The following is a 25,081-nucleotide window of genomic DNA, read 5'->3' on the forward strand; positions in this document are numbered from 1 at the left end:
CTCACAAACAATCTTCCTGAGGCAAAGCAAGGCAGGGAGTGCCCAGATCAAGCAGCACCTACCACCGCAGTGTTCTCTACATGTACAGAGGTCTGTGGAGAAGGATTCTGCGACAAATCCTGTGCAAAGATATGGTTGGTACGTGTGATTTAGTGAGGACTAAGTGTCCGGTGATTATCTGTTCCTGTCCTAATTAATCTTGCTAGCTCTGGAATGTGCGCGCACTTAAAGAAACTCACACTGACACACGCTCGGTCTGTGAAAACCTCTTCTAATTTATTGAAATGAAAAAGTGAGTTTATATATGGAGGATGATGCAAAAATGACGTGAAAGCAGCATTAGCATTATATTAGTCTTTGATTGGTCATTTTACACGAAAACAATCTCCATCCAGAATATAGGTGTGATCTCTTCCTAGGTCTTATCTTGGAATGAAATATTTTCTTTGTTCTCAAGTTCACTCGATGGGAGGGGTTGCTGAACAGACATTTTTGAGTTGAGGACTACAAAGACCAGCAGGCAAAAGATATACACACAACATGTATACAGTATATATATATATTCATACAAAACATTTAGTAATATAAAAAGTATATATGTATAAAATGTATAAAAAAAACAAACCAAATAGGCATTTTACCATATCCATCACACATGTATACCCCAAAGGTCAACCTGAAAAGGCCATAAGACTGTATACTATTCTGGATGATCAGAGTAACAGATCTCTTGCAACAACTCAGTTTTTTTAACATAACTGGAGATGCTCCGCCTTATACTCTAAGCACTTGTTCCGGCACTACAGAAGTCTTAGGTAGGACAGCCAGTGTTCTTGTAGTTACTCCTCTGAATGACAATGTGGAAATATCTTTGCCCACTATCACTGAGTGCAACCAGATTCCAAAACACCAAAGAGGAGATCCCTACTCCTGAAGCAGTTTTTCACCATTCTCACTTAAAGCACATAGCCAACCAAATACCAGCCCTCAATGAAAGTACCGGTATCCTGCTGTTACTCGGTTGAGATATCCTAAGGGTGCACAAAGTTCGTCATCAAATCAACGGTCCACACAATGCACCATATGCTCAGCGTCTGGATCTAGGATGGGTCATCATAGGCAATGTCTGCCTAGACAAGGACAGGAGGTCCTACTCAGTGTCTTCCTTTAAAACATGTCCTGTCAAATGAATGAACAACTTGTTCTGCACAACAACCACATAAATATATTGTGAAAGAAAGACTGCTTGAAAAAGGTGCACAACAGCACATCGTACAAGACAATAAGAAAACTCTTAATTTCTGGAATGACAACATCGGCAACACAGTGTTCGAGGTAACCACTAAAGACAATGAGTTGGCAGCTACTATAGAAGACAAAGAATTATTGAAAACCATGAGTAAAGAGTTCTACCAAGATGATTCCAGCAGTTGGGTAGCACCTCTACCATTTCGTACCCGAAGAAAGAGACTACCAAACAATAAGTTACATGCAGAATCACGGTTTGTTTCTTTAAATCACAGTTTGAACCAGAAGCCTGAGATGAAAAAGCACTTTGTGGACTTCATGCAGAAGGTGTTTGAGAGAGATCATGCTGAGCCTGCACCTTCTCTTATGGAAGGAGAAGAATGTTGGTACCTACCATGCTTTGGTGTCTACCATCCTCGCAAGCCTGATCAAATTAGGGTGGTCTTTGACTCAAGTGCTCGTCATGAACGCGTCTCCCTCAATGACAATCTTCCCACTGGGCCTAATCTGAACAACAATCTCATAGGAGTTTTACTTCGCTTTAGACAAGATCCAACTGCTGTTATGACTGACATTCAGCAGATGTTCCACTGTTTCATCGTCCGTGAAGACTACAGAAACTTCCTCAGGTTCCGATGGTACCGCAACAATAACGTCAATGATGCAGTCATAGACTACCGAATGAAAGTACATGTTTTCGGTAACAGTCCTTCTCCTGCAGTAGCAATTTATGGACTGACGAAAACAGCTCAAGAGGGTGAGAAAGAATTTGGATCTTATGCAAGACAGTTCGTTGAAAGGAATTTCTATGTAGACGAAGGGACTCAAATCTCTGCCCAATGAAGAAGAAGCTATTGACCTTCTTACTAGAACCCAGAACATGCTTGCCACTGCAAACCTCAGACTTCACAAAATCATCTCTAACAGTGACAAGGTCATGATAGCCTTTCCTTCTGATGACCATGCTGTCAGTGTGAAGAAATTCCAGCTAGGATCTGACCTGTTACACAACGCAGTCTTGGATTGCTTTGAAATGTTAAACAAGACACATTCACATTTCAAGCATCAGCCTGTGACAAGCCCTTCACAAAGCAAGTTTTGTCTACAGTAAACAGCATTTATGATCCGTTAGATTTCATTACACCTCTCACCATTCAGGGTAAGATACTGTTGAGACAACTTCCTTCTGAAAGCTCAGACTGGGATACCCCCTTACCCAAGGAGAAACAACAAAGATGGGAATCCTGGAAACAGTCTCTAAAAGCATTAGAACAACTCCAGATACCACGGTCTTACACCCAAGCATCCTTAAAGAACGCCACCAGAAGAGAGATTCATGTTTTCTCTGATGCATCCAATGAAGCCATTGCTGCGGTGGCTTATCTTCACGCTACGGATCCCAGCGGTGAAGTGGGTGTAGGATTTATCATGGGCAAGAACAAGCTCACACCAAAACCTGCACATACTATTCAAAAGTTCGAACTTTGTGCAGCTGTGTTAGCTCTGGAAATTGCTGAGCTTATAGAACTTGAAACAGATATTGAAATAGACTCCTTGGACTTTTATACAGACAGCAAAATAGTGCTAGGATATATACACAATCGCACAAGACAGTTCTATGTGTACATCGGCAACAGAGTGGAACGTATAAGGAAGTTCTCTACGCCTGAACAATGGCACTATGTTCCCACTAGCCTCAACCCTGCTGACTGCGGCAGTCGTGCAGTACCTACTACTGCATTTCTGGACACATCTTGGCTATATCCACCATGAAAGAAGGTTCTGCACACCTTTACTCCAGGCCTATAAAGGAACTAGTACTTCTTTTGCCCAAAGAGGAAGATAAGTCATCAACTGGATTTAAAGGGAGGTAAGAAGGAATAGTGCATGTTGCTGCCTTCCCCTCTGAATATGGATTTCCATGTCTCAGCCTGGACTTTCGAGACCAACGTCTGCAAGTATTATGCTAAATGTTTGCATTGTTTTCCTTTGTTCTTCTCTTCCCTCTTGTTTTGCAGATGTTCCTGGAAAGAATCTTCATTTCTTATATTGGACTAAAGTTTTTTATAATAGAAAGATTGACGGGGAGTGTCATGTTTCACATGACTGTCATATGCCTTTAAGTGTTCTCTGTATTTTGTCTCTGCTTTTCCCTTTCCTTTGGTTTAGTTAATGCTGTATAGATAGCCCACCCCTTTTCCCAGTAAGGCATTGCAGCTTCTAGCCTCAAGTCATGAAGCAGATCACATTATCTTTTGACCTATCCAATGTTTATTGTTGTAAAATTCTCTCAGTTTATGGAATAAACTTCACAAGATCTACAAGATGTCATCTGATTGATTCACTGACTGTGATATTCAACTAAGATTGGAGTTATCGCTATCTCATCACAACTGTAAGTTACAGAGATCACACTTTCAATGCTTAGATTGAAGAGACAGAACAAGGCCCCTTACATCAGCATGATTTTACTGATCTGAGGAACAAAAATACAGTATTCGTAAGGACCCAGCTTGTTACATTATCTAGCTTCCACTAGCCTTGAAGCACTCATTGCTGAATTCTTGTTGTAACTGGAGCATGAAATACAATACTTAACATGGGACACTGTTCAATTATTTGTTACTGGTTACCTCTGACGTGTTTTTAAAGTGCTTTGAATCAAATATCATTACTCTAAGTTAGCCAGAGATACACAGAGTACCCAGAGAAAGAAATGTAGCTTCTATGTTATAAATTGGAGAAATCAAATGGCTCTGGATAGTTATCTCATTAAAATGTCTCAAGCAGTAGTGGGCTACCCAATAAAACACTTTACTATTATGTACAACTAGAGATGTAAACGTTCCAGAGAATTTTGAAGCCATGGGGAAAAAAAAATTTTCCCTGTTTTTTTCCAGAGAAAATGGACATTTTCTGCAAAAGTGAAAAAAAGTCAGTGTGGAGTAGTTTTACAAATTGAAAGTCATTTTGTTACACTGGGAACGTAACATTCAGTGTATATATAAGTATTATGCATGAAGTAAAAATACAGCTTATTCAGTAAATAAACTAAACTTGCTTTTTCTACTTGTGATGATCCAGAAGCAGCAGAAAGTGTTTCTGGAATGAGAACTCTGGAGGTAAAAGTTACTTGCACTATCATTACAGTCCTCATTATTTCATTTCATAAAGTATTTTTTAATGTCTTTAGGGCACCTCTGCAAGGATGTGTTTTGTCATCCTTGTAGCATTTGATAAAGAATATTTCTTCTCACAATATTTGCAAATTGCAGCTTTGCTCTCAGGAGAAACTGTGGAAATGTTTCCAAACTCTAGATGTTGGCTTTACCATTCTACTGAGAGGAGGAAAAGAAAAACACAATTTACTGACCAGACTGTAAGGAAACATTATGCTGTGATGGTGGAAATCATTAATAGGAATCATTTAAAAATTATAAAGATAAACTAATTTGTCCGACAGATTTACCGTTACCTGGATATTAAGGCCTAGCTGAAAGGAGGTCAGAATCAGCTACTGGAGTTAAGATGGAGCCCACAAGCAAACTAAACTGGAGCCTTTATCCTACAGTGCCTGCTGGTTGCAGAAATGCATATTTATCTTGTTTTAGAACTGCATTGAGAAGCACAGTGTTACTTGAATTGTATTCCAGGATTTGCTTGTCTGAGAGAACGTGCAATAATTTTGGACTTTTTCAAAAGTCTCAGCAATCTTTCATTAGGGTCGTCATGTTATATACCCTGAATATAAATGTCATAGATATATTATTTATCATTGTAAAATAACATTTTAAATTCCTTTTTTTCAATTTTTCAAGAAAAAAAAACAAAAACGGCTTTGGAAAAAAACAAAAACCCTGCTTTTTTCCAAATTTTTTTCAAGGTCTTCCCCTTTTCTATGTACAACTCACTTTAAAATATAATGCCAAAAACACCATATTTAATAAATATTGGCGAAATGGAAGTTAAAGTATACATCTTTGAACACGCAGGGCTTGAACTACTAAAAGCAAATAGGCTGTTCACTTTGCAAGGACATTTTCTACCCGATTCTGTGTGCACCAGTTTAAGTAAATCTCCCCCATGTTTGCTTTGCTGCCTCTGGCTTCAAAACATAAGCCAGCCACACATGGATCAGCAGAGACCGGACAAATTTCGATCCATGTAGGCATCCTGGTTGTACAAAAGTCGATCTCTTGATTGACTTGTGTACAACCAGCCTGTAGGGTTTTTCCTGAACAATTATTGCTGCTGGCTTTAGCTGGCAACAATAATCATTGTGTTCTGGTGGCAGGAAAGGCTCTCCACCTGCAGAACACAATAGCACTGCAGGAGGTATTCCCCCATGAACACTGACTGTGTTTATGGGGGAATTGAGCAATTTTCTTTCCTGCCCCCTATGATGGAAGGGAAGAAATGGCATTATCTATGGCCTGCTTTACTGATTTTACTGATAAAAAAAAAGTTAGATTTCAAGCTTGTTCCTGGTCAGCCCATCAAAAATATTTAGAGCACGTTACCCCAACATTTCATATTCCTGATATGTGTTTGTGGTACCATTTACTCGTATTAAAAATTATCCTGTTCTCTTTGCATTCAAACTGACCACCCTAGGCATAAAAGCACATCCATCCCAGCGTGGTCCATTTTCTTTTTTACATTCTTCTTGGGAGCACAGCCTGCCTGTATTCCATTGGTCCGACTGCTGGCACGCCCCCTTGCACAGACTGTTTCTCTGCCTCCTGCCTACACACCCCCTACATACTTTAAGCCACTGAATCATCATAATATTTTAGAAACTATCATTCTGAGTTGTCATTGATAGCAGCCTCTATATTCTCCTACTACATGTTTCCTTTATCAATACATAAGGACTTGAACACTGAACAATTGTATTGCAGAGACATAAATAAGCAAAGTCTGGAAGACACTAGACCATCATTGACTGTATGTCCATTCGCACAAAATTATGTCTATCTCAGCATGATATGTAAACATCTTCCCAGCTCTTCCCTTAATTGCAGTTGCAATTTTAATGCGGATTCATAACTTAGAGCCCGATCACAAGACTGATAGGTCATCCTGTAACACCGACTGGTTTTTCCCATTTTCACATCCTCATACTGTTCCAGCAGCTCGATGTTAACAATGTTACCCGCAGACACTCTCCGGGATATGCTGTGAAACTCAATCTCATCAAACAAAGAGCCATCTTCAACCCAGAAACTAATATCATGGATATAATATGGAGGGTAGAGAGAAAACTTCTTAAACGGTTTTAACTTTTGTTGACTGAACTGCTGTATGAATCGCTCATCATCTGTCCAAAGCAGTCTCCAGTCTTCAATTCCCAAAAGACGCATGGCCATTAAATCCAGATTAAGGGTTACAATAATAAAGCTATGATCATTGCTCATTTCTTCAGCGGTAACTATCCTGACTGTTCCAATCACCTTATCAGAATCACCTGGAGACATGTTAATATAATAATAAACACTAGTCTTTTCATGAAAGTGTAAGCCTTTGACATTTAAAGGTTGTTTACTGAAATCCAGTTCAGCATTCAGTAAAATTGATTTAGCAACAGAGACCACAACATTCTCAGTGGTTTCCATCACCATCTGGAGCTGATTTGCCTTTGTGTCACTTGGAAAGCACACAAATAGGACGAGTTCTTGGTAGACTGGCATCATCCAAGGAGAGATTAAACATTTTCTGAAGACAGGTCCATTGAACGCATATAGAGTACCCGGTGTAAGGCTGGATCTCTGCATTATGTCTTTAATGAAAGAAGTCAAGGAAGGCCTTAAATAACTTAGATCATTGCTGTTAGCTGTGGAATTATTAACGGAATCTTCAGCAACATTATGCTGACAACTACTCAAATGACTCTCCTGTGTACCACCAAAACCTCCACTTCTAATGCTGTTCCAATCTGTCACATAGAAAACATTTTGCCATGACACAGGACACATAAAAACACTTGAGAAAGTGGACACTTTACAAATAAGAGGAAACTTATCATCGAACGTGTTTAAAGAAAAGTTTGTTTCAAAACGTTCAATAACTTCTTTATACAGCAGATTGACAGGATAGAATCTCTCTCTTCCAATCAAATGCCTAAAGAAGAACAGAAACAAAAAAAAATTACAATCTCTTTAAAGTGATACTAAAGGTATTTTTTACAAATTTTTTAAATAAAAACATGTCATACTTACCGCTCTGTGTAATGGTTTTGCACAGAGCAGCCCCGATCCTCCTCTTCTTGGGTCCCCCGATGGCGCCCCTAGCTCCTCCACCATTCTGAGTGCCCCCATAACAAGCTGCTTGCCATGGGGACACTCGTGTGTGCTTGCTCCTGAGCCCTGCTCTATGTGTCCATAGACACACAGAGTGTGGCTCAGCCCTGCCCCCCTTGCTCCCTCCACACTGGCTGTGATTGACAGCAAATGGTTGCTGACTCTGAGCCAATGAGGAGGAAGAGAGCCAGGAGAGCCCCAACTCCCATCTGAATCGATGATCACCCTCAGGCAAGTATTTTATTTTTTTTGGGGGGGGGGGGAGGCACTGTACACTCAGCCTTCAGAACCGCTTTACCCTTTTCACTACTGGACAAAATTTTTTCTACACACACAAAAATACAATTTTTGCAACTTTGATAAAACTTTGGCTTTCATTAACGATATTGGACAATCGTCGCATGTATAACATTCAGGTGCAACTTTCATATTACTTTTGAGGGTTTACATTGCAGTCTATAACACTCAAGTTGCATGAAAGTCATAAAGTAGTGCATGAACTACTTTGAAGTCGCTGCAACTTTAAGTCATATATATTTGAACGGTTGTGATTGAAAAACACGGGGTATGACTTGTCATGCAACTTTAGTGTCTAAAGCCGTATGACAAGTATGAATGGAGCCTTAAACAAATTCACAGTCATGAGCTTCTTTTAACACTTTAACTGTCAAGTCCTTGTCCTATAACTCCAGGCAATCAGATGGTTAAAGTCAAAGTAAAGGCAAACATTTCTGGAACCTTTCTTAAGCTTCTTCTGCTTCACTTCAGATATATTCTTCCATACTTTCTCTGTGGTGACTGGGACAGGATTTGAAGAGAATGTCTCCAACATGGTCAGAGACATCAACAAATGCAATTTTGATTTTAGTAGAGTGGAGAAAGGTAAAAGTTCTTTTTTTTTTTAATCATTCTTATTGGCATGTTTATGCTTATTTTCATACATGGCCATGACAGATGTGAGAGGAACACTCCCCAAAAAGAACACCAAGCAAAAAAACTGACAGGTTCTAGCCTTCTTCAGTGTATATAAAAATGTTGGCAAAAGTTCCACTTTAAAGCACAGCTGCCAAAAAGCTTCCAATCTGGTAACATGCTTAAAAATAAGCATCTATAGCTGCTTGCACAAAGCATTAAGCACCATTTTAAATGTCCTGGGATCCCCGAGATGGTAATATTTGGCCTGCTCTTCCTACTGGCCAATAAGTCTGCCAATCCCAATGATGGGACAATAGAGAGGGCACAGGGGGCAGTAGGGAGCAGGCCAGCTCCTAACAACGATAAGGATTATTGTAATGAAATTTTTGTTTGTATGCAGTATGTTTCAAGGTTGCTGGGAAACCTGTAGGTGTCTGCATTTTATTCATCTAACCATGATCAGTAGAGGTCATTGATTTATTTTTTGGTCAATCTACACATCAATTTCTACAATGTTGCACTTGACAGCTAAAGCTGAATGGTTACTACACATACACTGCAATAAATTTAAATTTGTATAAGTTAGAAGCAATTTTGTTGCTGATACTGTGGACCTCATGACTCAAAAGTGTGTTCCATCATAAGCATCATGGTGCAAAAATAGCATATGAGAGATTTTAGTGTGTCTGCTGACTTTTCATATATTTCATCAATATAGTTTGAGCATGGCTTTACTTGACAGGAGATGTTCACAACACATATTGTACATTCCATTAAAATAATCACCTGCATATTTGACTATCATAGTATTCTTGGCCCTGGACAGAAGCTGTTGAGTCTGTCAGTTTATCTATCAGATGTAACGCTGTCAAATTATCCAGTGGTAGACTTCTGGTGAAAATGTGATTCAATGAGCCAGCCATGTGAAATGATTTCTCTTGGCTTCTGTGGACAAATCACCATAATCACATGAGATGTACAAGAAGAAAGAAATAACATAGGCAGATAAAGGAACAACAAAAGTAAAAATGCATATAGGAGACCTATCTGCCCAGATATAAAAAGGCAAGTTAAATAGAGCAAAGGTTATAAAGAAAAAAAAAATTAAACCTTATTACAAAAACTTAAATGTTGTAAATAGATTATATGAGGACTAGCATTGCACAGGATAAGAAATAAGTGCAGAAGATGCGGCCATCTTGAGCTTAACGCTTTAACAGTAAAGCAAAGTAATAACTCATGATACATAAATGGCAGGTTCAGGTAGGCTGAATAGCAAACCAGCTTTCTAATATCTGACAGCATGCTCTCAGCGCAGAGTTTCCAGCTCTGCAGCCATTACATCTGGCTTTTACTACTATCACTGGAATCTCGATTTATCTTATATTACAGACAATGCAAATGGAGAAGTAAGACACCCCTCACTCAGCCTCATAATGATGCAGCAAAGGACAAAGCAGGATATCTAAAAGGGAAAGGACACCAAAGGGGTCTTGAAGCAGGTGGCTGAAAATGGCAACCAGTATGTAACAGTGACTAACAAATCACTTTTAGGAGGACCATTTAAAAAGTACAAAATAGAAGGAAGTCTCCCAAAGCCACCTAAACCTGACATATTTTAAAGCTACCCATGCAATGTTTGTAAAAAATATAATAAGACCAAATATATGCAAAATTATAGAGATTAAATGGTAGCTGTTGCCCTAATGGTATATGTTCCCCATGTACCATACATTAGACGTTAATATGATCAAAAGGCTGCGCTTACCCTAAATAAATTATAATTGTAGCGCAAATCTCAATAGCAATAAATTTATCATTGTGTAAACAATCAAAATTCAAATGTCCTTTGAAGTATCCTTGTAAATGCAAAATGAATGTGCCAGTGCAATAACAGTTTCAATTAAAGTGCATACATATGTGCCACAAATCTTCTTCAAAATAAAGTGATCCGTGCAAATTAACTCCACTCCTCCAACCTAGTGCAATCATCTGTGTCCCTTTCAGGGACCGATCTCATCAGAGGTTATTGACCGCCTAAGTGTACACCAAGGAAATATCAATATGTGCTTTCACATTGTCCCAGTATTATATTCTTCTCCTTATAGCCAGGTATCCCAAATAAGTAGAGAGGAAGCCAGGGAAAACTTCATAGGGTTTTACCATTTAATTAAAACTTCAAAAAATAAAAAACAGAAATACACTCACATATTTCAGTGCCCTATCCAGCACCCAGAACTGTCTGCCAAAAGCTTTCTATGGGAATGCCACCGCTCTTTGCAGCCCGGAGCTGGTCTGCATTCCAAATGGTGGAAGTAGCGTGACCGGAAGTTCATGCCCCCTACACATTTCATCACATCAGAGGCATCCTCAGAAGGCGTGGCCTCCACCATGTCTACAGCCATATATACAGTATCTCACAGAAGTGAGTCCAACCCTCACATTTTTGTAAATATTTTATTATATCTTTTCATGTGACAACACTGAAGAAATGACACTTTACTACAATGTAAAGTAGTGAGTGTACAGCTTGTATAACAGTGCAAATTTGCTGTCCCCTCGAAATAACTCAACACACAGCCATTAATGTCCAAATTGGGCACAAAGTGTCAATATTTTGTATGGCCACCATTAATTTTCCAGCACTGCCTTAACCCTCTTGGGCATGGAGTTCACCAGAGCTTCACAGGTTACCGCTGGAGTCCACTTTCACTCCTCCATGACGACATCAGAGACCTTGTGCTCCTTCACCTCCCATTTGAGGATGCCCCACAGATGCTCAATAGGGTTTAGGTCTGGAGACATGCTTGGCCAGTCCATCACCTTTACCCTCAGCTTCTTTAGCAAGGCAGTGGTCGTCTTGGAGGTGTGTTTGGGGTCTTTATGTTGGAATACTGCCCTGCGGCCCAGTCTCCGAAAGGAGGGGATCATGCTCTGCTTCAGTATCTCACAGTACATGTTGGTATTAATGGTTCCTTCAATGAACTGTAGCTCCCCAGTGCTGGCAGTACTCATGCAGCCCCAGACCATGACACTCCCACCACCATGCTTGACTGTAGGCAAGACACACTTGTCTTTGTACTAATCACCTGGTTGCCGCCACACACGCTTGACACCATCTGAACCAAATAAGTTTATCTTGGTCTCATCAGACCACAGGACATGGTTCCAGTAATCCATGTCCTTAGTCTGCTTGTCTTCAGCAAACTGTTTGCAGGCTTTCTTGTACATCATCTTTAGAAGAGGCTTCCATCACTTTTGGATGGATGGACTCCTGATTGCTGCATCTGTCTTTTAAGGTGGATCTCTTAAGTGCTTTTATTTGCTATACACATACTTGGAGTGGAGCTTTCCATGGAGTCCGGAGAGTAGCAGTGGATGATCAGCTGATGTGTGGACGTATGCCAGATGATGCCTGTGGTTACCCTAGGACGATGACCAGGAGTGGTCTGAGTTACTCAAAGGCGCTTTATATTGCGCTGGTTAGTGCAATATATTCTCATTTCCACAACTCACTTGGAGCACGTTTTTCACCAATCTGTTTATTGGACTTTTTATTATCACCTACGCACCATTTGCGCCATAACCAGACGCAATCTATATACTCACTGTCGTGCCAATTAGCGCACTCATATATCATTATTTGGTAAGACTGTATAAAGCCTGGCAGCCTAAAACGCTAGTTTATTAATATTTGGGGTTTGCATATGAACGTTTATATAAACGCATTCACTTTGATATATATATATATATATATATATCATTATGTCTGTTTAGAGCGCTGCATTTCTATTTATTTTTAACATTAAAATACTACCTCCAATATTCCTTGGCTCTATCTAGTGGTCTAAATGTACAATTACATCTGCTACCTCTTAAATGTATATTAATGTGTCTCCAACTTGTAGTGCCAATTTATATAGCCACTAAAACTGCTCGATCAAATATTTTCCTATTACATCAATTATTGCATAATTTATTCAGAGTGAGCGCAGCCTTTTGATCATATTAACAGACATTCAAACTTGAGGCTGCCAAGCTAGTGAACAATTCTGGTCTTCTTTTAAACCGAATTTCAGAAATAATGAATACAAAACAAAATAAATAAAAGAAGAAGGGTAGATCCAGAAACAGTAGTTGGCAATACCTGTAGGGGACCTCAATTAATTGCCTGTTGGTGAAAAAAAAAACCTAAAAACTTGTACATCATATTCCTTGTTTCTTCGATCAAAAAGAAAAATAAATTAATTATCAACATGCAAACTTCAGTGGATTTAGGAATCAGGTGAGGTCCTTCAGATATACAGTATACCATTGTTCAACATTTTTTTTTAAGACAATCAAAACACATACACTGAAAAGTTAAAATCAGGCCCGCATTTACCTGTATCCGGTGCTCTGGTAACCACAGTACTGGTCGCAATTAAAGGGAGTCACAGCACTTAGGATGAACCCTGCCTTTGCTGCCATAGCCACTATTTGCCAGCTATTGTGCCACTCCCTCCTGGGCTCATCAGCAGGGGTGCCACCTTGTCCTTGGCACAAAGACACATGAATATCTCCTTTCTGATCAAGGACTTCCACACAGCTATATAACAAATAACAATGTGTAGTTAGTGTATTTTTTATGTACTTAAATACAATCTCACTATAGTTAAACAAAAAATAAACCTTGACATGTCCATATCAGCCTTTTGTGATTTTACACAATGCCATGAGAGCCCCTGACCTTATGGCTCTTAATATGTAAACATCTATTAATTCTAGTTTGGAAAAGTTAGTGCTTCAGCATGCCCTTCTTCAATTCAAATCTCCATTGGTTATTAAAGCTCAGAGGTTTGCATTGAGGGAAATGTAGAGCAGAAGACAGTATCAGTGCTCCAGTTTCAGAGCTAAAGTCCTTTGCACTATGAGATCCGTGTGTGCAGGGATTTTTGGCGTGCTATAAAAACAGGTACTTTCAGACATCCATAATAGTCTGTTTTCAGCATTTGTAATATGAATTTTTTTCTGAAATAACAGGTTTATTTTAACTACCTCCAGCCCGCCATATAAGAAAATGACGGATGGGCGGTGGTTCTCTAACTGCACGTGCGCGCCCCTGGGGGCGCACAGCGTGACGATCGGTGGTGCAAACCGATCAGCGGAAAGAGCCGATGCCTTTGGCTCTGTCATGTGATCAGCTGTATCCAATCACAGCTGATTGCATGTAAATAAGGAAATGCCAGTTATCGGCAGTCCTCTCCTCACGAGCTGTCACACTAACAGCTCGTGAGGAGAGGAGAGCCGGTAATCGGCATTCCTCAGAGGGGACATCTACACTGATCATCAGGGCACTGATTATCAGTGCCCTGATGATCAGTGTAGCCCCATCAGTGCCACCTGTCAGTGCCCATCAATACCACCTGTCAGTGCCCATCAGTGCACATCAATGCCACATATCAGTGCCTACCAGTGCACATCAATGCCACATATCAGTGCCCATCTGAGCTGCCTTTCAGTGCCAACTATCAGTGCCAGTCAGTGCTGCCTATGAGTGCTGCCAATCAGTGCCACTTATCAGTGCCAGTCAGTGCCGCCTAACAGTTCCAGTCAGTGCCACCTAAAAGTGCCAGTAAGAGTTGCCTATCAGTACCATATATGTGTACTGCCTTTCAGTGCCCATCAGTGATGTCTGTCAATGCCCACCAGTGATACCTGTCAATGCCCATCAGTGCCACCTACCAGTGCCTCTTCATCAGTGTAGCCTATCAGTGCCCATCACTGCAGCCTCATTAGCGCACATCAGTGAAGGAGAAACATTACTCATTTACAAAATTTTATAACAGAAACTAAGAAAAAATTTTTTTTTTCAAAATTTTCAGTTGTTTTTGGTTTGTTTAGCAAAAAATAAAAAACCCGGAGGCAATTAAAATACCACCAAAAGAAAGCTTTATGTTTGTCAAACAAATGATAAAAATTTCATATGGGTAAAGTGTTGCATGACCACGCAATTGCCATTCAAACTGTGACAGCACTGAAAGCTGAAAATTGGCCTGGGCATAAGGGGGTGAAAGTGCCCAGTAGACAAGTGGTTAACATAAGTGCATAAAGTGCAGCACTAAAATATATACAGTCAGGTCCATAAATATTGGGACATCGACACAATTCTAACATTTTTGGCTCTATACACCACCACAATGGATTTGAAATGAAACTAACAAGATGTGCTTTAACTGCAGACTGTCAGCTTTAATTTGAGGGTATTTACATCCAAATCAGGTGAACGGTGTAGGAATTACAACAGTTTGCATATGTGCCTCCCACTTGTTAAGGGACCAAAAGTAATGGGACAGAATAATAATCATAAATCAAACTTTCACTTTGTAATACTTGGTTGCAAATCCTTTGCAGTCAATTACAGCCTGAAGGCTGGAATGCATAGACATCACCAGACGCTGGGTTTCATCCCTGGTGATGCTCTGCCTGGCCTCTACTGCAACTGTTTTCAGTTCCTGCTTGTTCTTGGGGCATTTTCCCTTCAGTTTTGTCTTCAGCAAGTGAAATGCATGCTCAATCGGATTCAGGTCAGGTGATTGACTTGGCCATTGCATAACATTCCACTTCTTTCCGTTAAAAAACTCTTTGGTTGCTTTTGCAGTATGCTTTGGGTCATTGTCCATCTGCACTGTGAAGCGGCGTCCAATGAGTTCTGAAGCATTTGGCTGAATATGAGCAGATAATATTGCCCGAAACACTTCAGAATTCATCCTGCTGCTTTTGTCAGCAGTCACCTCATCAATAAATACAAGAGAACCAGTTCCATTGGCAGCCATACATGCCCACGCCATGACACTACCACCACCATGCTTCACTGATGAGGTGGTATGCTTAGGATCATGAGCAGTTCCTTTCCTTCTCCATACTCTTCTCTTCCCATCACTCTGGTACAAGTTGATCTTGGTCTCATCTGTCCATAGGATGTTGTTCCAGAACTGTGAAGGCTTTTTTAGATGTCGTTTGGCAAACTCTAATCTGGCCTTCCTGTTTTTGAGGCTCACCAATGGTTTCCATCTTGTGGTGAACCCTCTGTATTCACTCTGGTGAAGTCTTCTCTTGATTGTTGACTTTGACACACATACACCTACCTCCTGGAGAGTGTTCTTGATCTGGCCAACTGTTGTGAAGGGTGTTTTCTTCACCAGGGAAAGAATTCTTCGGTTATCCACCACAGTTGTTTTCCGTGGTCTTCCGGGTCTTTTGGTGTTGCTGAGCTAACCGGTGCGTTCCTTCTTTTTAAGAATGTTCCAAACAGTTGTTTTGGCCACGCCTAATGTTTTTGCTATCTCTCTGATGGGTTTGTTTTGTTTTTTCAGCCTAATGATGGCTTGCTTCACGGATAGTGACAGCTCTTTGGATCTCATCTTGAGAGTTGACAGCAACAGATTCCAAATGCAAATAGCACACTTGAAATGAACTCTGGACCTTTTATCTGCTCATTGTAATTGGGATAATGAGGGAATAAAAACACACCGGGCCATGGAACAGCTGAGAAGCCAATCGTCCCATTACTTTTGGTCCCTTAACAAGTGGGAGGCACATATGCAAACTGTTGTAATTCCTACACCGTTCACCTGATTTGGATGTAAATACCCTCAAATTAAAGCTGACAGTCTGCAGTTAAAGCACATCTTGTTCGTTTCATTTCAAATCCATTGTGGTGGTGTATAGAGCCAAAAATGTTAGAATTGTGTCGATGTCCCAATATTTATGGACCTGACTGTATATAGCATCAAAGAATATTATAAAAACACCAAATACATATATACGCATTGGTAAAAAACAAGGGGAATCATAAATGTCAACGATAAACAAATATAGTTCATACAGTGTGTATTAATGCTACTCTAAGACACAGCAACAATGTGATAAAATATAGTCCAAATAGTGAACAAATTATGTGTCAGTGATACTGCAAAACACAACAGCAACGTGTCCGATTCCAAACAGTGCTAGAAGATCCAGTGAACACTCCGCCATCACTATGCATTCACCAGAATGCTACTGGTATAGTAGCAATAATTGATGGTCAATCAAATACAATATTTAGAATCCTTAGTCAGAAAACTTTCTAGGAGAAAAGCTCACCACACAGAGCCCAGAAAGCGATTTATAGTGTAGTGGAAAAAACGTAAACATGTATGAATTCACATACCAAGATGGCCGCCACTCCGAATTTCGGACACGGCGGCGTGATGTCCGCACATAGGATCCACCAAACGCATTTTGTGCGCATGCACGTCCTCAGGGATATGCCCATTACAGATGTCAAGAGCAGACACCATTTACCATCTACTCTCGCCACCCCCCACCTCCACCCAGCACCTCACTCACCGCCCTTGAGATTGCCAATCACTTCAAAAACAAGATTGACACAATTCGCAAGGACATAACCGCAACTCACACGCCCTCTCAACCCGTCCCCTCTCACACAGCTACCCCCTCATCCCCCCTCTCCCTCGACATAACCCGCAGGGACTTCGTCGCTGCTCAAACTCCCTCCAACCCCGTTCCCCCTCACTCAGCTACCCCCTCATCACCCCTCTCCCACGGCCCCACCACTGCTCTGACCTCCACTTTCACCCCACCCTACATTCCTCATACTGAAGCCCCCCCAACACTCCGCACCTTTGACCTTACTACCATCGAGGAAGTCTCCAAGATCCTCTCTGATGCCCGCCTCACCACCTGCCCCCTCGACCCTATCCCCTCACAACTCCTACAACCTCCCTCTCTCTCCATCCTACGCTCCCTCACCCACATCTTTAATCTCTCCCTATCCTCCGGCACTTTCCCCTCCCCTCTGAAACATGCACACATCACCCCCATACTTAAAAAGCCCTCCCTGGACCCCAATGACCCGAACAACCTCAGACCCATCTCCCTGCTTCCATTTACATCCAAACTCCTTGAGCGCCTAGTCTACACCCGCCTAAGCTCTCACCTCAACGACAACAACCTCCTCTATCCCCTACAGTCCTGCTTCCGTCCCCTACACTCCACCGAAACTGCCTTACTTAAACTCTCCAACGACCTGCTAACCGCCAAAGCTAATGGCCACTATTCATTGCTCCTACTCCTTGACCTCTCTGCAGCCTTCGACACAGTCGACCACCCCCTCCTCCTCAAAAAACTACACTCCCTTGGCCTCAGAGATTCTGCTCTCTCCTGGCTCCCATCCTACCTGTCACAACGCTCTTTCAGCGTTACCTATAATGCTACCAACTCCCCCTCACTCCCCCTCTCTGTTGGGGTCCCTCAAGGCTCCGTCCTCGGGGCCCTTCTCTTCTCCATCTACACCTTCTCCCTTGGCCAACTCATACACTCTCACGGCTTCAACTACCACCTATATGCTGACGACACACAAATCTATCTCTCAACCCCCCACCTCACCACCTCAGTCTCCGCCCGAATCACACACCTACTGAGCGACATATCAGACTAGATGATGTCGCTCCACTTCCTTAAACTGACCCTCTCCAAAACCGAGTTTCTTGTCTTCCCCCCAGCCCGGACACCACCCCCCATTGACTTCTCCATCACATCCAACAATGCCACCATCAAACCCGCCCCGCAGGCCAGAGTACTTAGTGTCATTCTGGACTCCAACCTATCCTTCCAGCCCCAAGTCCAATCTTTAACAAGCTCATGCAGACTCCACCTCCGCAACATCGCCAAAATATGCATGTTCCTCACCCCAGAAACCACTAAACAGCTCATCCACTCCCTCATCATATCACGACTCGACTACTGCAACTCCCTCCTTACTGGCCTGCCTCGCCGCTGGCTATCCCCGCTTCAGTCGATCCTGAATACGGCTGCCAGACTCATTCACCTTTCCAATCACTCCATTTCCGCCACCCCCCTCTGCCAATCCCTCCACTGGCTTCCGCAACGGATCAAATTCAAAATCCTAACACTGACGTACAAAGCCGTCCACCATACTGCCCCGAACTACATCACTGACCTAATATCCAAGTACCACCCAGCATGCACACTCAGCTCCTCACAAGACCTCCTTCTCTCTAGTTCCCTGGTCTCCTCCTCCCATGCCCGCCTCCAGGACTTCTCCAGGGTGTCACCCATCCTCTGGAACTCCCTGCCCAAAGCCATCAGATTATCACCTACTCTCCTCTCCTTTAGGCGCACCCTGAAAACCCACCTCTTCAGGGAAGCCTACCCAACCCCCTGCTAACTTGCCAACCTCCTCCACTATTCCTACCACCCCATCCCCCACAGCTATCTCCTCCTGTGCCACCATCCCCTCCCTCCTAGATTGTAAGCTCGAAAGAGCAGGGCCCTCAATCCTCTCATGTTTTGCATTGTATTGTTGTTGTTCTGTCACATGTTCTGTACCCCTCTGTAGTGTACAGCGCTGAGCGAACTATTGGCACCTTATAAATACTGTATAATAATAATTTAAATAGCCTACAGGGCGCGCAAATAATTATCGGACACCATTTTCTCATAGCCTATAGTCTAGGATTCTCATATTTTACATGTAAGCTGAACCAGGATGAAAATACCATTTTCTCAAGGTCCAAATCGCTAAACATTCACTGCTGAAGTTAAACAGCAGTGAAAGGAAAAATGTAAAATACTATGGGAATCAATCTTTTGAGTTCGTGAATGCCTCTGCACAAAAAAAAAAAAAAACAAATAATAAAAGACTGCTGAGGTATTAATATATGGAAATTAATGAAAATATAATTATGGGGCACTTAAAATGTGACGGAGACCATTTTCTAGAGGTCCAAAGACCAATACAAAAATGATAATACAAACATAAATGTACGGACATCAATAAGTATCAAAATAGTAATTAGAATATCCATGATTTACATGGGAATAAAAAATCTAATAAAAAGAAGGCCATTTAAATATATCAAATTTATATACACTATAACCATCAATAAAACATACAGTCAGGTCCATAAATATTGGGACATCGACACAATTCTATCATTTTTGGCTCTATACACCACCACAATGGATTTGAAATGAAATGAACAAGATGTGCTTTAACTGCAGACTGTCAGCTTTAATTTGAGGGTATTTACATCCAAATCAGGTGAACGGTGTAGGAATTACAACAGTTTGCATATGTGCCTCCCACTTGCTAAGGGACCAAAAGTAATGGGACAATTGGCTTCTCAGCTGTTCCATGGCCAGGTGTGTGTTATTCCCTCATTATCCCAATTACAATGAGCAGATAAAAGGTCCAGAGTTCATTTCAAGTGTGCCATTTGCATTTGGAATCTGTTGCTGTCAACTCTCAAGATGAGATCCAAAGAGCTGTCACTATCAGTGAAGCAAGCCATCATTAGGCTGAAAAAACAAAACAAACCCATCAGAGAGATAGCAAAAAAACATTAGGCGTGGTCAAAACAACTGTTTGGAACATTCTTAAAAAGAAGGAACGCACCGGTGAGCTCAGCAACACCAAAAGACCCGGAAGACCACGGAAAACAACTGTGGTGGATGACCAAAGAATTCTTTCCCTGGTGAAGAAAACACCCTTCACAACAGTTGGCCAGATCAAGAACACTCTCCAGGAGGTAAGTGTATGTGTGTCAAAGTCAACAATCAAGAGAAGACTTCACCAGAGTGCATACAGAGGGTTCACCACAAGATATAAACCATTGGTGAGCCTCAAAAACAGGAAGGCCAGATTAGAGTTTGCCAAACGACATCTAAAAAAGCCTTCACAGTTCTGGAACAACATCCTATGGACAGATGAGACCAAGATCAACTTGTACCAGAGTGATGAGAAGAGTATGGAGAAGGAAAGGAACTGCTCATGGTCCTAAACATACCACCCCATCAGTGAAGCATGGTGGTGGTAGTGTCATGGCGTGGGCATGTATGGCTGCCAATGGAACTGGTTCTCTTGTATTTATTGATGATGTGACTGCTGACAAAAGCAGCAGGATGAATTCTGAAGTGTTTCGGGCAATATTATCTGCTCATATTCAGCCAAATGCTTCAGAATTCATTGGACACCGCTTCACAGTGCAGATGGACAATGACCCAAAGCATACTGCAAAAGCAACCAAAGAGTTTTTTAAGGGAAAGAAGTGGAATGTTATGCAATGGCCAAGTCAATCACCTGACCTGAATCCGATTGAGCATGCATTTCACTTGCTGAAGACAAAACTGAAGGGAAAATGCCCCAAGAACAAGCAGGAACTAAAGACAGTTGCAGTAGAGGCCTGGCAGAGCATCACCAGGGATGAAACCCAGCGTCTGGTGATGTCTATGCGTTCCAGCAATCAGGCTGTAATTGACTGCAAAGGATTTGCAACCAAGTATTAAAAAGTGAAAGTTTGATTTATGATTATTATTCTGTCTCATTACTTTTGGTCCCTTAACAAGTGGGAGGCACATATGCAAACTGTTGTAATTCCTACACCGTTCACCTGATTTGGATGTAAATACCCTCAAATTAAAGCAAACAGTCTGCAGTTAAAGCACATCTTGTTCGTTTCATTTCAAATCTATTGCGGTGGTGTATAGAGCCAAAAATGTTAGAATTGTGTCGATGTCCCAATATTTATGGACCTGACTGTATAAGTCACATATCAACTATTATCTATGAAGCAATTGATGTCAATGTCTACATTCGAGCCCCTGGGCATTAGTGAGCGCATTTCGTATATATCCACTTGGTGTCGAGCTAAGATACCACTCTACGCTTAGTACATCTCCGCCAATGGGGATTAAGGATTTAAATGCCTGTAAATCTAGTACCAAGAGGATTTCTTTGATGACAATCCCTGAAGTGTTTGGATAAGGAATGCTCCTTATACCCTTTCCTGATATTATATAGGTGTTCTCTCATCCAGTCTCTCATACGCCTGGTTGTCCTTCCTACATACTGTTACAGGAACATTTTAATAAGTATACCATGTAACAACTGTTACAGGAGATGAAAGAATTAATGATATAACTTTTTTTTGAGACACTTGAGGTAAAAGAAGTGCATCTATTTCCCCCTAGTTGACAAATCATACAACGATTGCAAGGGAAAAACTTTTAAGGTCTACAAAGAGTGAAATCTCCTTAGGGGGGTTAACCACATTAGGTGCAATTTTATCCCTCAAAGTGGTTTATTTTAACAATTTCTTACCATTGCAATAGCAATCTAGAACCGTACAACTATGCTTTTTTAACACAAAAACATGTCTAAGAAAAAGTGATGGCAGCAGTTGATTAAATTTACTGGGAACTTGCAAACTCACCAAGATGGACCTCAGTAAATACATTGTGTAAAATAAGTATTGACACAGGGAAAAAGAAGTATTGAACACATGAAGAAAGGGAGGTGCAAAAAGGCATGGGAAGCCAAGACACCAGCTGAAATTTATCAGTAATTAGAAAGCAATCCTGCCCCTTGTCAGTGCAAATTAAATCAGCTGGTTCAGTCTCAACTGATGGCTTATAAAAAGGTGTTTCATTACCAAGGTGTCACAGAAGAAACATCTCATGATGGGTCGGGATCTCTGCAGAACCTGGACCATTTCTGTGATATCAGCCAACAGTGAGCTTTAATATATATATAAACCTGCTCTAATAAGAACCTCAATAGATAATTAATAATCAAAAATGAGGTGTAAAACATATAGCAGCTGAACACAAAAACCTGATACTAGGCAATCAACAATAAATACATAAAAGTGCAGCGCTTAAAAAGTTACAAATAATCATAAGAAAACAGTAAAAAATGTGTCACAAAATATAGTCCATCCAAAAATAAAAGAAAAGTCCCCGAGGCTGAAACAAAAGAAAACCAAGGACAGTTGTCATGTCACCAACCACTACTACAGAAGGCTTACCAGAAAGGCATGACCCCCTGTTAAGAGTGGTCAATCATGCTTTGTTAAACAATTCAGAAAGTTGGTCACTCGAATCCTCCTCCAGATCACCAAAACAGCAGATAAGGATCTTCCATACAATGGACCTTAATTAGGGTAGCTAAACCATTCAGGATAAAGCCTTATCAAAAGTGATATTAAGAGCAACAGTCTTATCCAGGTTAATGCGAAGACCCGATATCAAGGAGAAACGAGCAAGTACTCGTTGTAGATTTGGGAGAGTGGTCAATGGATTAGTAAAAGAGTCAGCAGGGTGTCGTCTACGAAAAGATTAAGCTTAAAATTCATAACCTGCATAGAGGACGCCCGTTATATTGCAATCCACGCAGAGTGCCATGGCAAGCAGTTCGAGAGCTAGGACAAAAAGCGCCGGGGACAAGGGGTATCCTTGTCTCGTCCCACTCCAAACCGAGAAGGGATCAGAAAAGTACCCTGCATACTTGACCGAGGCTGAGGGAGAAGAGTATAAGGCATGAGTCCAAGAGAGAACAGAGTCTCTGAAGCCCCAACGGGACAGTACAAACCGTAAGAAATCCCAGGACAAGGAATCAAATATGTCTTATAGATGTCCAGGGACAGCAGGAAACCTGGAAATTAAGCTTCCTGGCCAGCATCGGGCCCGGTGTATTTGCACAAGTATAGTATCTCTGCAGTCAGATGAAGTTCCCTCCAAACATCAGCAAGCCCAAAAGTCTGCAGAAGGGAGCGCACATGTGCCTCCTCTGCGGAATCGTAAGAAGGAGTCGCCTCCTGGGCATAGCATCTGTCCAAAGCAGAATCAAGGGTAACATTAGAATCACCCAAGAGGAGAAGGAGGCCCTTAGAGTGACGGGAGATTATTGTGCAGACAAGGGAAAAAAACCTATTCTGGAATCTATTGTGGGTGTAATATGAGACGAAAATGACTTCTTTAAATCCAAGAATAACTAACGTTGCCCAACTTAATTAAGTTAAAACAATATAGGGAGATATCAAATCTGAAAATATACCTAGCAAAGTCAGAAATTTTAAATATTAATATTCCAAAAGTGGAGAAGCAAAAGTCAAAAAAAGAATTCCCATTTTACGTGGAGGGATAAAGAAATAGGCTATTTAGGAATAAAATTGACCCCTTCAAAAAAAACCCTTTATCAGGCAAATTATATTCCATTAGTAAACGAAATAAAAAGAGAACTGGGGAGGCTGTCAAAAGGTGGTGCTTCCTGGATAGGTCGTATAAACTTGGTTAAGATGGTGATAGTACCAAAAATCTTGTATAGGTTCCATATGCTTCCAATATATATCCCAGGATCCTTTTTGTTATAATACAGAAGATGATAGGTAGCTTTAACTGGGCAAACAAAAAGCCGAGAATTAGGTATGACACATTAAGTAGGGCGAAAAGTATTGGGGGGTTTGGGGCTGCCAAATATTAGGAATTATTACCAAGCGGTGCTACTTTCATGAATAATAGATTAGGAATTTTAGTAAGTTTTTAGTGTTTGGGATAAATTGCATAAACAAAAAGGATGGAAATATAATTTGTGTATGATCCCCTTGGTGGGAACAGAGTTTTTCCCACCGGGGAAGGATAATATCTCTGGAAAATGGATTAAAAATCAGAACACACATTTAATAGATATATTGAGGAAAGGTAAGATGCACACTTTTTTTGATTTAAAAGAAGAAAAAAAAAAGATTTATTTTTTATTTTAGATGACTGGTGGTATGGTCAACTTGCTCACGTTGTATCAACACTTCCACAACCACTGAGGATGCTGGAGGATCAGTACCCATTTGAGAAATTGTTGAATGTAACTATAGCCCCGAAACATCGAACCTCTAGGATATATAACATCCTTGGGGATATAGAGTACTGACCCTCCTCAGTTCATGGAAAAATGGGAGTGGGAGTTGGGATCAAAGTTGAACGAACAACACAGGAATAATTTATTTAAATTAGCACATGAGGTAACAAATATGAACACAGCGGAAATTATTTATAAATGTATGACCAGATGGTATATCACACCAAGTATAGCACATAAACAACAAGCAGAGATTTCACCTTTATGTTGGAGAGGTTGTGGGGGAAGAGGCACGATCGCAAATATTTGGTGGGAATGTCCAAAGATACAAGAATAATGGAAGGTTATATTACAACATGTTCAGGAGATATGTGGGACTATTATACAGAGGGATCCGTGGAGCTATTTATTTTATAAATTTTAATCTTTGACCAAGTTACGCAAGAATATGGTACCTTACCATCTAGTTAGTGCGGCTAAGGGCCTGATTCCTACATTTTGGCTTGTCCCGATCCTCCAAGTATGAATGATTGGGTTAACAGAGTGGATAATATTTATAGAATGGAGGAGCTGTGTCATAATGAATAGGATAAAATGGAAAAATTTAGGAAAACATGGAGTCAATGGTTGGCCTTTAAAATGGCTAAAAAAAATGTGGATCTACTTGGAATTTAAGTAAATGAGTATTGAGGGGAGCATGTAAGAGTGCCCACAGAGAAGAGAGGACAGGAGGAAGAGAACACAGATATAGACTGATAATGACAAAGGTTAGAAACTAGGAAAGTGACACGGTTTTAGAGTTTATGGAAATGAGGAGAGGGTGAGGGTGGGGAAAATATGATATGAGTTATTTGGGATGTACGGGAGAAGCTATTGTATGTGCTTTCTTTTCCCCAACTTATGTTTATTTGATGTTCCT

General features: G+C 41.0%; 1 protein-coding gene across 3 annotated transcripts in view; it reads right to left on the reverse strand.

Moving 5' to 3' along the window:
- Nucleotides 1-254: 254 nt before the first annotated feature.
- FDXACB1 (ferredoxin-fold anticodon binding domain containing 1) overlaps nucleotides 255-25,081 on the reverse strand; it is a 38,164-nt gene continuing 13,337 nt past the window's right edge. For all 3 annotated transcript variants that reach the window (XM_089670181.1, XM_089670183.1, XM_089670184.1), the window contains 3 exons: nucleotides 12,847-13,050; nucleotides 9,249-9,407; nucleotides 255-7,368 (listed from right to left, as the gene is read on the reverse strand). In XM_089670181.1, coding sequence (XP_089526307.1) covers nucleotides 6,222-7,368; nucleotides 9,249-9,407; nucleotides 12,847-13,050 — 1,510 coding nt within the window. In that variant the 3' untranslated portion in view covers nucleotides 255-6,221. The remainder of the gene's footprint in view (nucleotides 7,369-9,248; nucleotides 9,408-12,846; nucleotides 13,051-25,081) is intronic.

Source organism: Staurois parvus, unplaced genomic scaffold (genome assembly GCF_062004578.1).
Source record: "Staurois parvus isolate SC_StPar_1 unplaced genomic scaffold, SC_StPar_1.0 ptg000087l, whole genome shotgun sequence".
NCBI lineage: Eukaryota > Metazoa > Chordata > Amphibia > Anura > Ranidae > Staurois > Staurois parvus.